General features: G+C 46.1%; 1 protein-coding gene across 5 annotated transcripts; it reads right to left on the bottom strand.

The window, feature by feature from the left end:
• Positions 1-2,586: 2,586 nt before the first annotated feature.
• On the bottom strand, positions 2,587-11,274 carry RNASEL (ribonuclease L). 5 transcript variants are annotated; one of them, XM_026853401.1, is made up of 9 exons: positions 11,103-11,274; positions 9,031-9,155; positions 7,095-8,720; positions 6,622-6,710; positions 6,013-6,203; positions 5,792-5,909; positions 4,878-4,993; positions 3,581-3,989; positions 2,587-2,740 (listed from the first exon to the last, which is right to left on the bottom strand). In XM_026853401.1, exons 3-8 carry the CDS (start codon positions 8,542-8,544, stop codon positions 3,854-3,856), a joined length of 2,100 nt encoding a protein of 699 aa, XP_026709202.1. In that variant the 5' UTR covers positions 8,545-8,720; positions 9,031-9,155; positions 11,103-11,274; the 3' UTR covers positions 2,587-2,740; positions 3,581-3,853. The 5 variants fall into 5 exon arrangements, with proteins under 5 accessions (XP_026709202.1, XP_026709205.1, XP_026709201.1 ...); XM_026853404.1 differs by lacking the exon at positions 11,103-11,274 and adding an exon at positions 10,201-10,660 and having other exon boundaries at positions 5,792-5,906; XM_026853400.1 differs by lacking the exon at positions 11,103-11,274 and adding an exon at positions 10,201-10,657.
• Positions 11,275-16,343: the final 5,069 nt, after the last annotated feature.

The raw sequence follows: 16,343 nt of genomic DNA, 5'->3' as shown, positions 1-16,343 counted from the left end.
CCATACTACCCAGTTGCAATACTGTCCAGCTGTCTTTGCCACTGGTTTTCCATCCTGCCTGGCCTCTCGCTGAGTGCTCACCCATCCTCCCCAACTGTGTGAGGAGGAGGGGAAGCCTAGCCTTTTCCCCTGTGTTGGTCCTAGTCCTGCATCCCCTCCTCTTCTTGTGGCCTGACGGTCTGTGAATAATAACCTTTGCAGATGCCGTGCATGGATCAAGTTTCTCCTCTAACACCAGCCTTCTGGCACCTCTGGCTTCTCGGAAAGCAGGACATGGCCCTGCGGACCACACAAGCCTTCCCTAGAAATTCTTCCCAGAGCCTGGCTGCCCCAGAGAGACAAATCACAGCCTCCACAGGTAAAATCATTGCTCTGGTTTGGACATCCTTGAATGTGCTCTGCTTCCAGAAAGGCCTTTCTCTCAGGTCACAGCCCTTTAGCACAACAGTAGAGTGATGAAAGGGGAAACAAAGGTCAAAGCAAGCTGGAAACATGGTGTTCAGCCCATGGCCTCACCTCTCCTTGTGCAAGAGTAGAAATGTGCTGCTGTGGCATGGAGTCACCATGATCCCAATATCACCCCTGCTCCCTACACTGCTGAGACCTGGACATGCATCTATGGGTGTCATCCTGCTTTCTGGGCACGAGGAAGACACCTTGAGCAAGAAAAAAATGACCAGTGAGGAAAAGAAAAAATAAAAATATTGACATAAGAGTTGTCAGCATTCTCCTGGTTGCATTTTCTCTAATGGCACCTCACCAAGAGTTGCATAGTGAGGCTTTCTTCTTACATTTATGCATTTCTGAACGTTCCCAAGGCCATCAGATGGACCTTTGCTCTGATCCAGGACCACTGATGCAGGCTGGCAGACTGACATCATGAGCCATGAGCACATGCATGGAAGTCTGCAATCAAACTCATGCACAGCAATGCCTGTTGGTTTGCAGGTACATACCTCTATAAGCACACACAGCTAACCAGATGTGCAATGATGCATTCTGCCAGCCACCTATTGTAGGAGGCATAGGCCTGTCAGCCCAACACAGACTCTGAGAAACTGCTAGGCTTTGATGGAAAACAGGCCTTGGAAGATAGACAAGAAGCTGTTAAGTTGTGCCAAGGTGTCAGGGAAAAACAACGGACAGCTGCAACACTGAACTGTGGAAAAGTACTAAACTGTGAGAAGTTACCGCCGCGTGAACAGCACGTGAACAAGAAGGTGATTGGTCTGCACAGCGCATGTTAGAGTGTTCTTATGCTGACAGGAGAAAGGATTGATAGCTGTCTAATTGCTGATTTGCTATTTATGAATTAAGAGCTTTGGTGAGAGCATAAGTATGTACTATTGTAATAATAAAGTGTCTTTCCTTTTGCACTTCAATGGAGAGTCTGTGCCTCAGTTGCCACAACCTATTTCATAAAATCATAGTATACCAGGTTGGAAGGGACCTCAAGGATCATCTGGTCCAACCTTTCATTTGTAGAGGAGGTGGGTCAAACACATCCACTACCAGAGTTTACCTGTTTGCAAAAGCACACATGCAAGTATTGATGCTCATCTTTGCATGGGAACTCATCCACAAAATCCTCACCCTCACTCCACAAAAACAATGCAAAAAACCCCACCACCCAGCCCATTATTTCACAAGAGCCAGCTTGCTTCCAAGGACAGGAAGCCTTCAGTACTTTCCAACACCTTTTCCCATCAGATATCCATATGGGCCAGAATCAATTCATCTGGATAGTGACAAAAACATCCACCACCTTACCTAAACAACCAAGAGGCACCTCCACAAGGAGGTGAAAAGTCCCAGCCTTTTGAGCATTTTATAGTGCTGCACACTATCTCTTTCTGTGCAGAGGGGATGGGGGAACCTCATTCATAAATGAGTCTAGAGTCAGTTTTCCAGGCAAGTTTATTCCAAGTTTGGTTTTCCATAGGGTAATTGAAAGAATAACAATCTCAGTTTGAAAAAAAAAAAAAAATCCTTTCAAAAGCTGCAAAATATTTCCATAAGCTACATATAATCATGGTGAAAATCAGAGCGTTAGCTGAGAAACAAGCAATCCCTTGGACAATCAGACACACATTGCATGCTGCAGGATTTCAGAAATGGGTTTGTGACACCCAGCCTTTAGTACTGAAGCTCTGAGCTGGCTGCATGCTACATCTCTGTGCAAGGGAGCTGAGTCTGGCAGGAGCACGGTGATGCACCAACAGTGGCACTGTTTTGGAGACAGGAGTGCTTGTGCATAGTCCTGCCTTGCAGATGCAGCCTGCCACAGCAGAGCTTTTCCTTCCTGGCAGAAACTGTTCCCTACAGTCCCTTTGACGTCAGTGACCTTTTTCAGGTGAGTTAGGACTATTCACAGTAGCAGAGTTCTGTGGGATCATGCTCCTTATATCCATTCCTTGTGGAAACATCTCCTGTGTTCCCCAAAAGAAGTCCTTCAGGTCCCAACAGGCTGGCCTGAGTGTGCCTCTACCAGATCAGAGGGACCAGACCATTGCCTAGGCATCTTATTTTCTGGCTGCTGTGTTTCAAAAAGATTGAAGAGGTAGAGCTCATCAGTGCAAGCTGGTCCTAGCAAGGAGCTCAAACTCCTTTTACTTCATCAGGGAGTCCCATGTTATTTGTCAATGCCTGAGCTTCTCTCCTAGCTCCCAGGTGTGTTTGGTATATGGGGGCTGTCCCACATCTCCCTGCTTTCTATTAGGATCAGGACCTTGACCTCCACCTATCACGTCCCGCTCAGACAAGGGGGACAAGTGACTCAGATTCGCAAATCCCCAATTGGAGCGGACAACAAGTCTCCAAGTTCATTTGTTAACTACCTACAATGTACTAATTGAACACACGATAATTGGCTAAGTACATAGCAAGTTGTGGCAAGCAATATACTATGCCTTAGCATTTCTTAATGGAAAAAGGAAAAGAGGGAGATAGAGGGAATGGGGGAATAGAGATCACCAGTCTGGGTTCCTGTGCTCATCCTGCCGGCGAGGGTTCCAGGAGGTGGCTGTCTGTTTTGCTGACATCTATCTTCTTCACTTCAGTGCTCTCTCCAGACGGCCGGGGCGGGGGGGCAGAGGGAGGGCAGGGAGAGGGGTAGAGAGAGAGAGCGAGCCCTTTCTTTCCCCCTTTGATTTATACCCACTTTCCTTTGGTCCGTCCCCTAGGTCGACCCACATAGCTACGTATCCTATGTACGGGGAGGGGTAAGGTGTTTCGTGGGATGATGTAATTAGCATGATCGTGTCAGCCCTCATTAGCATATTGAGGGGTGTTAACATTAATATGCATTTAGTGGATAATGAAGCAAAGTTAATTCACCGGGCACATGGCCCTTGAAATTTGCCCAGGTGCCCCAGAGCGGAGCCGTCCTGTCTCCACAGGGCTCTCTCCCCCAGCTACATCGGGCAGCGTTATCAGCTTCGGCCTCCACAGAACACACCCTGTGACTCATAGTTTTGTCTTGTGAGTGTTTGAGGCATTTCTTCAATCAGCCTCAACTTTTGCTTTCCCAGATTGTTTGTCTTAGTTTCTCACAGGCCTGGTTTCTCGTCTCTCACACCACCTCACAGAGGCAGGTAAAGCCAGAGGGACAGAGGTAGTCAAAGGGGGACCTGGGCTGGCACTCAACTTGGTTCCTCTCCAAAGCCCATGGTTGCTACACCAAACACTTCTGAAGCATCTTTCATTTTAGTCTAAGTCCTCCGTGCTCTGTCTCTGCATGTACTGTCTCCCTCCTCCTTACCCACTTTCTTCAACTCTTTTGCAGATGATGAAATAGCGAATAAAAGGAGGTGGTGATGGTGGGATCGGACATGGGACAGGAGGCGATGACATCCTACAGAGAAGGGTCCTGAATGTCTGCAAGGTGACTGTATTTGGGATTCTGGTATAAACTGTTATAGACATAAATGGTAAGTGCTGGAAAAAGCTTCAAGAAATACTCAGCATGGTCTCCTATTCTGTTGCTGATCCTGAAAGAGAACAAAACCAAAATCTCTTTTTAAAGCTTGCCTGAGAAGTCAAGTGTTCAGGATGTCCTGGTTCCTCTCCTGCAGAGAAAAGCCATTCCAGAGGCTGTCTGATAACACAGGAAGGTTTCCTAGAAATCCTTGAGCTGCAACTTTTCTATACATTCCCTAAGATCCTCAATTCATTTTTTTTGCTATTCCTCTAACACCTTCATCTGCCTAATCCCACCTGCATCTTCACTGAAGAGCAGTGCTGGCCACCAGTGTCAGCAAAACCATCCCTAGGAGTTAACACCATCTCTAACCTCACATGTAGCCCATGACTGTAGAGGGCTGGAGACTCTGGCAGCTCCTTAGGAGTCAAGACCTCCTAACAGGATCTTCTAACAGGTCCAGTGCTTCCTGATCCCCATCTTAAACACCAGCCTGCAGCAAAAATAACACCCCAGAAAAACATGTTCATTCAAGGTGTCCTCTGCTGTAGAGCCAGGACTTGCTGTAGCTGTTGCAGACACCTCTCCGCCCCACAGGCTGGCTCTGCAAAGGCATGGGTGCAGAGGGAGCTGATTTGAGAGTCAGATTTTACTTCAAAATCTGAGGTCTAATCCTGTGAACTAACTTCTTTTTTCTACCCTCAGGAAGGTGATTTTGAGGTCTGACTCCAAACTGCTTGCTGCCACAACACACAATATTTCACAAGTATTGTACTGCCAGAGGAGATAGCCCCTCTAATGAGATGAGCTTTAACAGACTTTCTCCTACACCCTGGTTGTGCTTGCCCTTCTGAAGAACCATCTGAAGAAGATTTTGCTCTCAAATTCACTAACACTTGCACATACCCAGATGCTCCCTGCAATGCAACTATGGCAGGGCAAGGATGTGAACATGTACCTGATATTTGGGTGTTCATCCAGGTTTCTGATGAGCCTCAGTAGGTCAGTGACATCATTGGTATATGGCTTTGCTTTCCTATGTTTCTCCATAATATTCAGAACCATTCTGTCAATCTGAAAAAAAACATGTAGATTATTCTCTTCTTTTCACACACTATGAACATAGCATATCTATCTCCACTCACCATAGCCACTGCCTTTCTGTGGGGACAATCATCTTGCATGGATAAGTGTTGTGACCCTTAAAAGTGTATTTCCAAACATGAGCAGAGTTCGTTCTGCAGGGCATGCACCATACGGACCCTCTGATTCTGCTAAGTGTTTTCTCTCCTGCCTTGCCAAGGCATGGCATTCCTATTAAGACTGTGAGCATGGCATAGGAGATTTTCATGCATGCCTGGAGGTCAGGAGGGACTCAGGGAATCTTGATCCATCTGTGCCATTGCTGAGAGGATCATGCGCCATACTGAACCATACTGCCATACTGAACCAAGATTGTCAGATCTCAAATAATGCAGCACATCTTTGCAGGCTGCCACCTGCAAAAGCAGGCCTGGTCTCATGGATTTTGAGTCAACCTAACGAAACACTTGCCAGAAATTTGCTGGTAGCAAGGGCTAGAGGTCTTTGTCTTAAGGGGTCACCCACAAACCCTTGAGGGTTTGCCAACTAATTCTATAACGACCATTCCCTACTACCACCCCAGTCAACAGAGCTCCATTTAGCATCAATGTCTTTAGTGTGGTGTATTTTGACTGCGTGGCTTAGATTTATTTCCTCCAGTCATCTGTATTTGTGTGAGGCTACATTTTCCAGTTACGATTTTAAACAGGACCTGTGAAACACTCAGGAAAAGCTTCTGCCTAAACATCTAGCTCAAACCTCCTATCAGTCCAAAGAGAAGAGGATTACCTCCTTGGTCCACCATGGATAAGGAAAACTTTCAGCAACATTAGGAGCTTGAAAGACAGCTTTTTCATTGTGGAGAACTTTGATTTTATTCCATATGTTCTTCAGGAACCTGAACCTGCTGTGGAACGAGGACTTTGTTAGTTGCAACAGGACATCACTGTTCCCAGCACTACAGGCAAATCCCGTACTGAAAGCTTTTCCTTTGTACTCCCAGGACTTACGTCTGTTTGCTCCAGAAAAAGGGGTGTTTGCTCAAACCTTCCAAGCCTCGTTCATCATGAGAGACTAGGCTATTTACAAGGTCCAGAGCCTCATTGTAATCTGGAGAGTCAGCAGCCAAATCCTCAACACTGACTTGCTGAAGGGGTTTCTTACCCCGTGTTAAAACATACAGCATGAGCCTGCCGAGGGCCTGCAAAGAAACACATCGCTGCTCATGTGCCAGACGTGTGAAACTGTTTACCAAGTGGAAGAGGACTAGTACTCCTAAATGAGTAAACTGTGTATGTGGACACACACATGGACCTATAGGTGTGCAGAAGTATACAAAACCAGACAAAAACAAACTTTGAAGCTGTGTGCACAAGGACAGAGGAGACCAGCACCATAATCATGCTCGAGGTATCTGTGGATATCCCAGTGCCAGCCACAGCCTTGCATCCTAATCACTATTACTCTTATGCAGCTTCTATTGTTATATGGGCTTTCTCAAAAATCAGGGTGTTTTCTAGCTGAGGATGCAGAAACGCTTCCCCTAGGATTCACAGCAACAGAAAATACCAGAAAGTCCCTGAAATTTTAAACCATACATTGATTTGCAGGTAAGTTACCTCTAAATCTGAGTTTACAAGTTCTTTTTTGCCTTCAATCAATGTCCTTCTATTATCAAAGTCCGCCAAGTAAATTTTGCCACCTAAATCTGAGGAAATAAGAGAAATTGTTAATAAATAATGGTGGAAAACCATTATTCAGTCTGTCACTGACTTCTGGATGGCCCCTTCTTTAGACAACAAATCTCTGAAGGAATCTGCTGTGGGTTGATCTGGTCTGAAAAGCCCTGGAAAGGAGGGCAGATCTAATGACACACATAAAGTTGTTCTGTTTATTTCTCTGTGGCTGTCTGTGAACGTATCTATACTTATTCAGTGAAGAGCTAATGTCACAGATACCTCATTCTGCATAAGGACATCTGCACTGCTGTTTCATATATGGGTTTTTTTACAGACATATATGAAGCATCTTTTTCTCTAACCTACAGACAACAGGAAGGCAAAATTAAAACACTGAAAAAGCAAAAGATGACCTATGAAAAAGTTCCTGGGATGCAGATCCTGGTGAGCAAATCCAAGGGAGTGCAGCTCTCTCAATGCCTGGAAGATCATCCTCAAACCATCTTTGTAATCCATTTGGTTTTCTGGTTCCTGCAGATGTTCTTCAAGGTTTTTCTCCCAGAGGGGGAAGCACAAGTACATGTAGCCTCTTGCCTTCTCAAATGAAAAGAGCTTCATTAAATGTTCACAGTTACAACACTGTTCAAAGAACCTTTTCTCTTTATCACCCTCTGTACTGAGGCTTATTCTTACTGCTACCTCCGTCCCACTGTGGAGACCCAGGTAGATGCCACCCTGGGAAGTGTTCTGAATTCTCTGCTCGATGCACTGAAATATCTTCAGATTGCCAATCATAAGGTGATATATTTTATAAAGGTTTTTCAGCTGGTCCCTCCAGCGTTTGCTCTTTGGCTCCCAGTCTTCAGGGTTTTCTGGAACAAACTTGGCATTATAATGGCGAAGAAGACATGCCATGTTATGAGCACGTTTCCTATTCGCAACAGCAATAAGGTTCCCATCATCAGTCCTTGCTCCTTTTTCACACAACAACTTTGCTATGTTGCAGTCGTTTTTCTCTACAGCCACCATCAGTGCTGTGTTGCCCTCCTCATCTGCATCCTCAATATCTATTTCACCCTTCTCCAGTAAAGCTTCCACCAAATCTGGGCTCTGCATTTCAACAGCTAGGATGAGGGCAGTTTTCCCACATTCATCTTTACAGTTCACATCAACACCACAGTCCATCAGGAAATGGCCTATGGAGACAGCTGACTTGTAGCTTTCCTTGGCACAGCCCTTCTTGAGGGCATGGATCAAGGCATTCCTACCTCGATTGTCACAAATGTTAACATCAGCCCCCATCTCTTGGACAAGAGTTTTTACAGCTGAGAAGTGGCCCTCCCTACAAGCATCCATCAGTGCTGTTGCACCTCCTTTACACAGTTTTGCTCTCTCCTCACTAACTGCCCTCCTCAAATTCACATTTGCTCCTTTGCTATACAGGAATTTCAAGGCTTCCTCCCTCCCATACCATGCAGCCTCCATGAAAGCTGTGAAGCCGTTGTTGTCATGGTCATTAATATTTAACCCATGATCAAGGAGGAGCTCCAGTATATTCACATTTCCCACTATCGCTGCCTCAGTAAACGCAGTGCCACCATTGTCCTTCCTGGCATATGGACAAGCACCCTTGTCCAGCAGAAGCCGGACCAGGTCCTCATTATTAGCTTGCACGGCGCTCTGCAATGGTGTCCAGCCACCTCCTGCTTTGGAGTTCACATCTGCACCTCTCTCCAGCAGCTCCAGCACACCTTTTATACTGTTGTCCCTCACAGCAGCATTTAACTCAAAGGCAAGGTCTTCTGCTGTCTCCACGCTGGAAGCAGTAGATTCATTCTGCTGGCTGTGAGCTGTGGGCTCCATGATGGCCAGAGGGAGGGCTCCGTACCTCCAACGTTCCTCACCCAGCCCAGGGATCCCACCAGAGGATGGGAGAGGTGCAATACTCAGTGTCTTTGTTGTGGGGGATGCTCTGGGTTTGATTGAGGAAACACACTAGGTATGAAAGGCTGCTATTTTAAGGACTTCATGGTCTTCACCTAGTTAATAAACAAAAAAATCTTGTTTTATTTGACTGTGAAACCTTGCCATTTACATTTGATCTCCTGCAGGCCTATGTGAGGGGCAACTAAGGACAGCAGTGCCAGTGCCAGCTGAGAGAGCTAAAGCTTGGCCAGAAGCACAGCTTTAGCATGTACCCAGACATATGTACATCTCATGTTTGCTTGCCTGGGCATAGCACTAACTGCAGCCCAGGCAGCTATCCCCCTGGGGTGTCTGAGTGAGGGGACGAGGGAGAACCCAGGGTGTTCCTGCTGTTAATGTTATCTCAGATGTATTACAAGTTACCTAATAAGCCAGGCCCCAGTTATGTTTTCAGATGGAGAACGCAGCAGGCAGGCAGAGATGGGCATTCCCCTTCAGTTTTGGATGGCAGCCACACACAGAGTCCTTAAAAGTCCCTGATCAGATACCTGGAATGAGACAGAAAGCCAGCGGTTCTCAACCTGTGGTCCACCAACTGGGGGCGGGGGGGGGACGTGATGTAGTCAGAGGGGCTCTGCAAAGGCTTAAAGCAGGGGTGGGGAATGTATAGCCCAGAAACATTTGGTCTGGCCCACAGGCACTGCGCCTCCTCTTCCTACATCCCCCTATGCTCAACACTCCCCTCATACTCAAGCCCCCATCCCCGCCTGCCCTGACAGGCCAGTATATTCAGTGCTGGTATGGTTAGTGGGACCCACTTTAACTAGGTGGGTTTTTTCTTAAAGACATTTTTTTCACCCAACAGCCCTCTTTAGGGCCACAACAGACCTGAAGTCTGTTCCTCCAAGTGATGGGCCTGGACCCGTAAACAACAATATATGGTGACTGGACACAGAGAAACAAGGGGGGAGGTAAGAAGAACTGTAAAAACTTTTCATCAAATTATAATGTAAAAATTGGCATAAAATTCAGAATCAGCACATTAAAATAGTATAAAATGGCCATTTGAGCAAGAAGAGTGTTGATGCTATTATTTTAAATTCATATGGAATCATTGCAATAAAGATATTATGTGTGTGCATCAACAGATTAACTTACCTTCTCTCCAAATTTGAAGATCCTTCATAAGAAAATTGAAATAAATATTTGATACAGTCTAATGCTTTAAATATTGAATTAAGTCTTGATGGTCTGTGGACACAAAAGGTCTTTGAAGGGGGTCTGTGGTGAAGAAAAGGTTGAGAACCCCTGCCATAGGCAATTAGGAGACCCTACCTGACCAGCAGCCTTTCCTAAGCTTTACACAACATTAAGAGGTTAATGAGGTAGGACCTGATCCATCTATATCTATCTAGTATACAGAAAAGCTGGAACTCCAATACCCATTTTCCTGACTGCAAAGGCTGGTTCAAGTGACCAGTGCTTTCAGGACTCACCATCTGACAAGCTGAATTGAAAATAAATTATCTAAATAAATCAGAAAATAGAGAAGTCTTAAGGTATAAGCCAAATTATAACTTCACATGAATTTACCTTAAGGAAAGCCAAGGACCATTTTCTCCCCCTGCCCAGCAAGAAATGAATACCTTATTTCATTGATTTAGATGCATTTAATTTTCTCACAGTAACTTACATGCCTTTTGCCACATACGAAAAAAAGAAAATGTTACTTTCCTGTCTGGAAAAGCAGCACAGCATCCCCTAGGCATGGTGGGGCTCAATTCCTCACCCTCGTTGGGAAGGCAGAAGCCCGGGGAGGGGGAAGGCAGGGGCTGCGTACCTTCCTCCTCCTTTTCCGCTGAGTAGCAGAGCCGCAAGCTCCCTGCCCTATGAAATGTTTATACGTTTCTGTCCCATCCCACTGACTTTTGGCCAGGAACTGCTTCGCGTCTGCGCACCACGGGCGCCAGCCAATGTGCAAAGTCATGCAGGCCTGCCCGTCACCCACTGCCATTGCCACCTGCCACGGGAAGGCGAGGCAGGGGTCCCCCCACCCCGCCAGACACCCAGACACTGCTGGAAATGCCTTCAAAGCCAGGGAGCAGCTGTTCTCAGCAGCTGCTCTTCACTGCTGCTTCCCAGCAAGTATCCCCAGAGAGTAAGTATTTGCTTCCCAGAAAAGTCTGCGAGTATATGCTGTCCCCTCCCAGGAAGGAGCAGCCCCGGCAGCATTTCATCCACTTGCAGGAAGTTGCTGGGGGTTTTGGTGACTTTTTTTTCCAGCACACAGCAGAGAGGTCACGAGAAAAGTGCTCTCATCGAGTTTCACATATATAGACCACGCTTACACACACAGACAACTGTATTTACATGTGCTCAGAAGCGGTTCAGGAGCTGAAGGCACAGAGACATTAAATGCACCAGTGCTGGGTTTAGGGTGAGGGGGAGACAGGACAAGGATTTGTTGTGGGGTTTATTTTTAAGATTTTCCTCACCTTTTGGTCAATCCGGGAAACTAGCCATGCTGCTAAATTTCAACCAGGGAACCACGGAGCTCCAGGTCTGTTTATGCCACAGCTGTCATGTTTCTAACCACACTCATGCTGGCAAGCAGGCAGCTCTGTGTAACCATGCTGCTGCCCAGGGGAACCCTGTCCTCCAGCCTTTCCCATCTGTCAGCAGAGCGTGTACAGGAAATACGTGAAGAAACTCGGGCTGTGATGTGCCACCCAGTTTCCCTCACTTCCCACAATGAAAAGATGAGCTCACCAGCGTGCAGAGCCCATGCACCCTCCCCAGCCACCTCCAAGATTCAGATCCCACTTGAAACAAGGTTGAAATTGCATCAATGAATTCACACCTGGCTTTCCGCGGTACACTGCTACAGGCACAAACTGGGCATCTGCATATGTACACGGAGACATGGCTGGATACAAACACAAGGGCACAAATGCAGAAAAGCACACCCTAAAAGGGTGCATGGAGGCAGTCCAGCACGTTTTATGTGCATATCCAAATCCTTGTGCACACCTGCATTGCTTGCTCACATCTGCATGCCAGCTTTCACAAAAGCTCTGCCTATGCAGGAGTCACATCTTTGTACCCAGCAGGTATTATTGACCTAACAGGTCATGTTGAGCATCCTGCTTTCCACAGCATGCAGTGAGATGAGGAGCTAGGAAATTAAAATAGGATATAGTAATTAGGCACTCAAGAAATTAAGGTATTGAGACGGGGAGTCTAAACAATCTTAGATTGATGGTGCAAGGCCTGTGCAAAAACAAAGGGAGGCGTATGGGACTGGTCGCAAAGACATTCCAGATGCTGATAACGTTGCTAGGCTACTATCTCCTAGCCCAAAGAGAAGTCTCCCCTAGTCCTTGAAGTTGTGGGTATCAGCAACAGACTATCCCAAACAGCAGCACAAACTGGCCTGGCAATCTGGACAGAAGCCAGAGAACAACTGAGGCTGCGCAGAGCGACAGGGTGAAAAGTTCATCAGCGAGGAAGAAGAGGTACTTCATCTATACGACCCCTCCCCAGGAAGTTGCGACCCCAGCCCGGAGTTGAAGAGCTCATTGCGCAGGTGCAAGAGGAGGAGACCTGATTACCATGAGAAGCGAGGAGAGGCAGGCGTAGACTATGTATATGTATAGGCGTTTTATGAATATGCACTACTTTATAACATATAAGCCGGACGGGAGCTGCAAACGATGCGCATGCTTGTGGTGGAGCAATCCCCCATGCGCCCAGCGCTGAATAAACATACCCACTTTATAACTCCACAGTTATAGTGATTTCTCCGCAAGTCATCTTGGCACCCCAGATGGGACCATCTCTGCTCAGCTGCCGGGACACTGCTGGAGGGTGGACGTCCTAGGTGCACCCCAAGCTCTTCTCGGAGGAACTCCGCTCCCAGCTGTCCACTGCGGGGGCAGACAAGGACCATCTGGTTCACGGACAGAGGTACGTTTACAAGGGTAATGGGCTGCTGGTAAGACACACAGAGACATCTGGCGCACAGCTCAGTCCCGAGGAGGGGGTATACCCATTTGGTTTTGGTTTTGGGAATCTGCGGGAAAGGAGTAAGATCTTTTGGGGCAAACTACCGATGACTGGTATATAAGAGGCAGTTTGAATTTTGGGCAGGGTACTGGTAATTACCGTCACCTGCAGGATCTTGCTTCAGGTCATTGTATAGTGCACTATTTGTGGATATACTGGCTTTGAACTGACTGCTAATTGTTAACGGTTTATGATATATGTTACAAACGGACTTGGTGATTGTTTAAACTTGGTATATTTTGTGGTAAGAGTGGAAAGTGTGGTGGGCCCTTTAAGTGTCTGTGTGCCTGCGTGGTGTGAGTGAGAGCAGCCGCTGCTGTGTGTCTGTGTGTCTGTGTGCCTGCATGGACAGGGTGTGAGTGAGAGCAGCCGCTGCTGTGTGAGTGAGAGGCAGCTGCTGCAAGACAAATGAGAAGTTTATGTCTGTTTAAATAATACACTGTCCTTGTATGTCTTGTGAAAACATTGTATGAATCGGAGATGGGAAAGTGAATCCCTTCTCTGTCAGTTTGGGTTAGATTTGGTTGGATTATTTGTGTAGAAGGAATGAATGGTCGGCACGGGGAAATGATTTATACCTGCTAGAAGGATTGTACACAGCTCCTTCTGGGCAACTGGTAGTACCAGACTGGGTTCGTGGGAGAATCCCCTGCTTTCTCTGTGCTCCTAGGCTCCTACCTTTGGTAATTTTCATCAAGCTTGGGTATTAGCAGAGTGCGTAGATTGTTGATGTAAGTGGTATTATGCGTCTGATAAGAGGAGGTCGAGGTGTGCAGAGTGCTGAAAAAAGAGGTGTCATTATACCACTCGGTCGAAAGACGGGAGTCGATAATTATTGTGTGGAAGAAGTCATAAGATACCGGAACTTTGGGAGGTGAAGGAGGAAGAGTGGGAGAAGGTTAAAAGACAGTGTAGAAACTGCTATAAGTGGAGAGAAAGGATTTTGGGAAGAAGGAATAATAATGGGAAATAAGCAGGGAAAAATTGTAAAGCAAAACCCATTGGATTGCATACTCATGCACTGGAAAGACATAGCAGGGAGAGGAAGCACAGAAAGCAAGAAAATCCTGATTAAATATTGTAATCAGTGGTGGCCACTTTACAAACTAGAAGAAGAAGCTAAATGACCACTAAATGGGACCTTAGACTATAACACGCTTTTGCAATTAATGTTATTTTTACAGAGGGAAGGGAAGTAGGATGAGGTGTCTTATGCAGACATGTTCTTTACCCTCCGAAATCACCTGGGGTGTCAGAGGGACTGTGGACTAGTTCCACCATAAGATCCTTTAGTGCTTGCCCTGGAAAAAGATTATAAGGGAGCTACTAGCCAAAGTGAAAAGGCTTATTTTTGCAAACCTTTGAAATATAAACTGGGAAAGCAGTTAGGCATACACAAATTTCTGTATATGCCTTACTCCACAAAAGCGCTCCTAGGAAGACACTTACTAGAACAATTAGGAGCAACCATTACCTTTAACAATGGAGAGATTACTCTGGAGGTAAATAACCAAGAACTTATACAAATCATGAGCTTGTCCCTAACTAGTATCCCCACAGGAGGAGAAATCAGTGAGGAAATTATCAATCAAGTGTATCCCGGAGTGTGGGCCACTGACACGCCTGGAAGGGCAAAGAATGCCTCACCCGTAGAGGTAAAACTTAAGGAAGGACAACAACTAGTAAGAATTAAGCAATACCCTTTAAAAGGAAGATCGGGAAGGGATCCAGCCAGTTATAGAAAAATTTTTACAAATAGGATTAATAAATAGATCTTCACCCAGTGGTGCAAACCCATACGCTTTGTAAACAAAATTAACTCCTGAGCTAATCTGTTTTACTGTTTTAGACCTCAAGGATGCTTTCTTTTGACTCTCTCTCCTCGAAGCCAGTCAGAAAATATTTACATTTGAATGGGAAAATCCTAATAGTGGACGTAAAACCCAGTTGACCTGGACGGTGCTGCCACAAGGATTTAAAACCAGCCCCACTAACTAATTGGCCAAAGACCTTGAAACCCCAACTCCACCTGGAGGGAAAGCTGCTGCAGTATGTAGACGACATCCTAATTTCCACCAAGACAAAAGAGGCCTGTGTGACCTAGACGGTAAGCCTTTGTAAATTCTCTGGGACTTCAGGGCTACCGGGTATCTAAAAAGAAGGCCCAAGTGGTGCAGTGATCTATCTGGGCTACGAAATCAGTGCTGGAAAAAGAACCTTAGGACAAGCTCGGAAAGAAGCAATTTGTCAGACTTTGAGGCCACAGACAGTGAAAGAACTGCAAACGTTCCTGGGAATGACTGGGTGGTGCAGACTATGGATTTATAATTATGGATTGCTTGTTAAACCTTTATATGCACTAACCGCCACTCAACAGAAAAATCTCCAATGGAATAAGGAGGCTATACAAGCCTTTGACTTGCTAAAGAAGGCCCTGATGTCAGCCCCAGCCTTGGGACTTCCAGATTGGAAACACAGGAGAACCAGTGCAACATGATTGCCTGGAGATCATCGAGGCAACATACTCAAGCCACACAGATCTGAAGGATGCCCCTCTGGAAGATGCTGAGAACTGGTTTACAGATGGGAGCAGCTATGTTTTGAGCGGCAGGAGGTATGCTGGGTATGCTGTTACTACCACCCAAGAAATACTGCAATCAGGACCACTGCCTCTGAATACCTCTGCAAAAAAGGCAGAGATAATCGCACTGACTCGTGCTTTAGGACTAGCCCAAGGCAAGACAGTGACACAGACTCGAAGTATGCCTTTGGGGTAGTCCACACTCATGGAGCAATCTGTAAGGAAAGAGGACTGTTGAACTCACAAGGGAAACACATCAAACATGGGAAGGAAATTCTGGAACTGCTAGAAGCTGTACAACTGCCAAGAAAAGTGGCAATCATGCATGTTAAGGCCCACCAAAAGGTGAACTCGGATTTGGAAAAAGGAAATGAACTGGCAGAAAGAGAGGCAAAACAAGCAGCCAAAAGAGAGGTAAAAATAGAGGGAGTTTTAGTTCCTGATGGGCAAATCATCCCAGAAGGTAAGACTACTTATACTAAAGAGGATCAAAAGTTAATTACAGACCTGGAAGGATCATATAATGAAGAAGGTTGGACTATCACTCCCCAAGGGAAGGTAGTAATTCCCTCTTGTTTAGCTAGACACCTGGTACGAGAGGAACACAGGAAAGGGCACTGGGGAGCGGAAGCCCTATACCGATATTTGGTCAAGAGTATTAGAGCTAGAAATTTGTATACCATAGTAAGACTCATAGGTGACTCAACAGTGTGACCTTTGCCTCCAGACTAATCCTAAGAATACCCCCACTCTAGAAGTAGGCCAAATTGGAAAAGGAAATGGACTGGGGCAACAATGGCAAATTGATTTTTCAGAACTTCCAAGAAAAGGGGGGTATCGATATTTACTGGTATTAACGGATACCTTTTCAGGTTAGCCAGAAGCATTCCTCACTAGGTCTGCCAAAGCCTGGGAAGTAACAAGAATATTGGTACAAGAAATAATTCCACGCTTTGGGGTTCCAGCAACTATATCCTCAGATAGAGGACCACACTTTATCTCGAAAGTAGTTCAGCAAATCAGTCACCGTCTGGGTATAGACTGGCAACTTCACACTCCTTATCGTCCCCAATCTAGTGGCCAAGTAGAA

Source organism: Athene cunicularia (assembly GCF_003259725.1).
Source record: "Athene cunicularia isolate RWA chromosome 8 unlocalized genomic scaffold, athCun1 chr8_part1, whole genome shotgun sequence".
NCBI lineage: Eukaryota > Metazoa > Chordata > Aves > Strigiformes > Strigidae > Athene > Athene cunicularia.
This window is presented reverse-complemented; position numbering and strand designations above follow the sequence as displayed.

Bases quoted from the DNA above. Each gene is read 5' to 3' on its own strand.
- RNASEL (XM_026853401.1), bottom strand. From the start codon at position 8,544: ATGGAGCCCACAGCTCACAGCCAGCAGAATGAATCTACTGCTTCCAGC. The intron at 6,711-7,094 runs GTCATCTTTTGC...TTATTTCCTCAG, and splicing joins TCCCAGGAACTTTTTCATAG to ATTTAGGTGGCAAAATTTAC. The intron at 4,994-5,791 runs GTAATCCTCTTC...GTTTTTTTTCAG, and splicing joins ATCCATGGTGGACCAAGGAG to ATTGACAGAATGGTTCTGAA.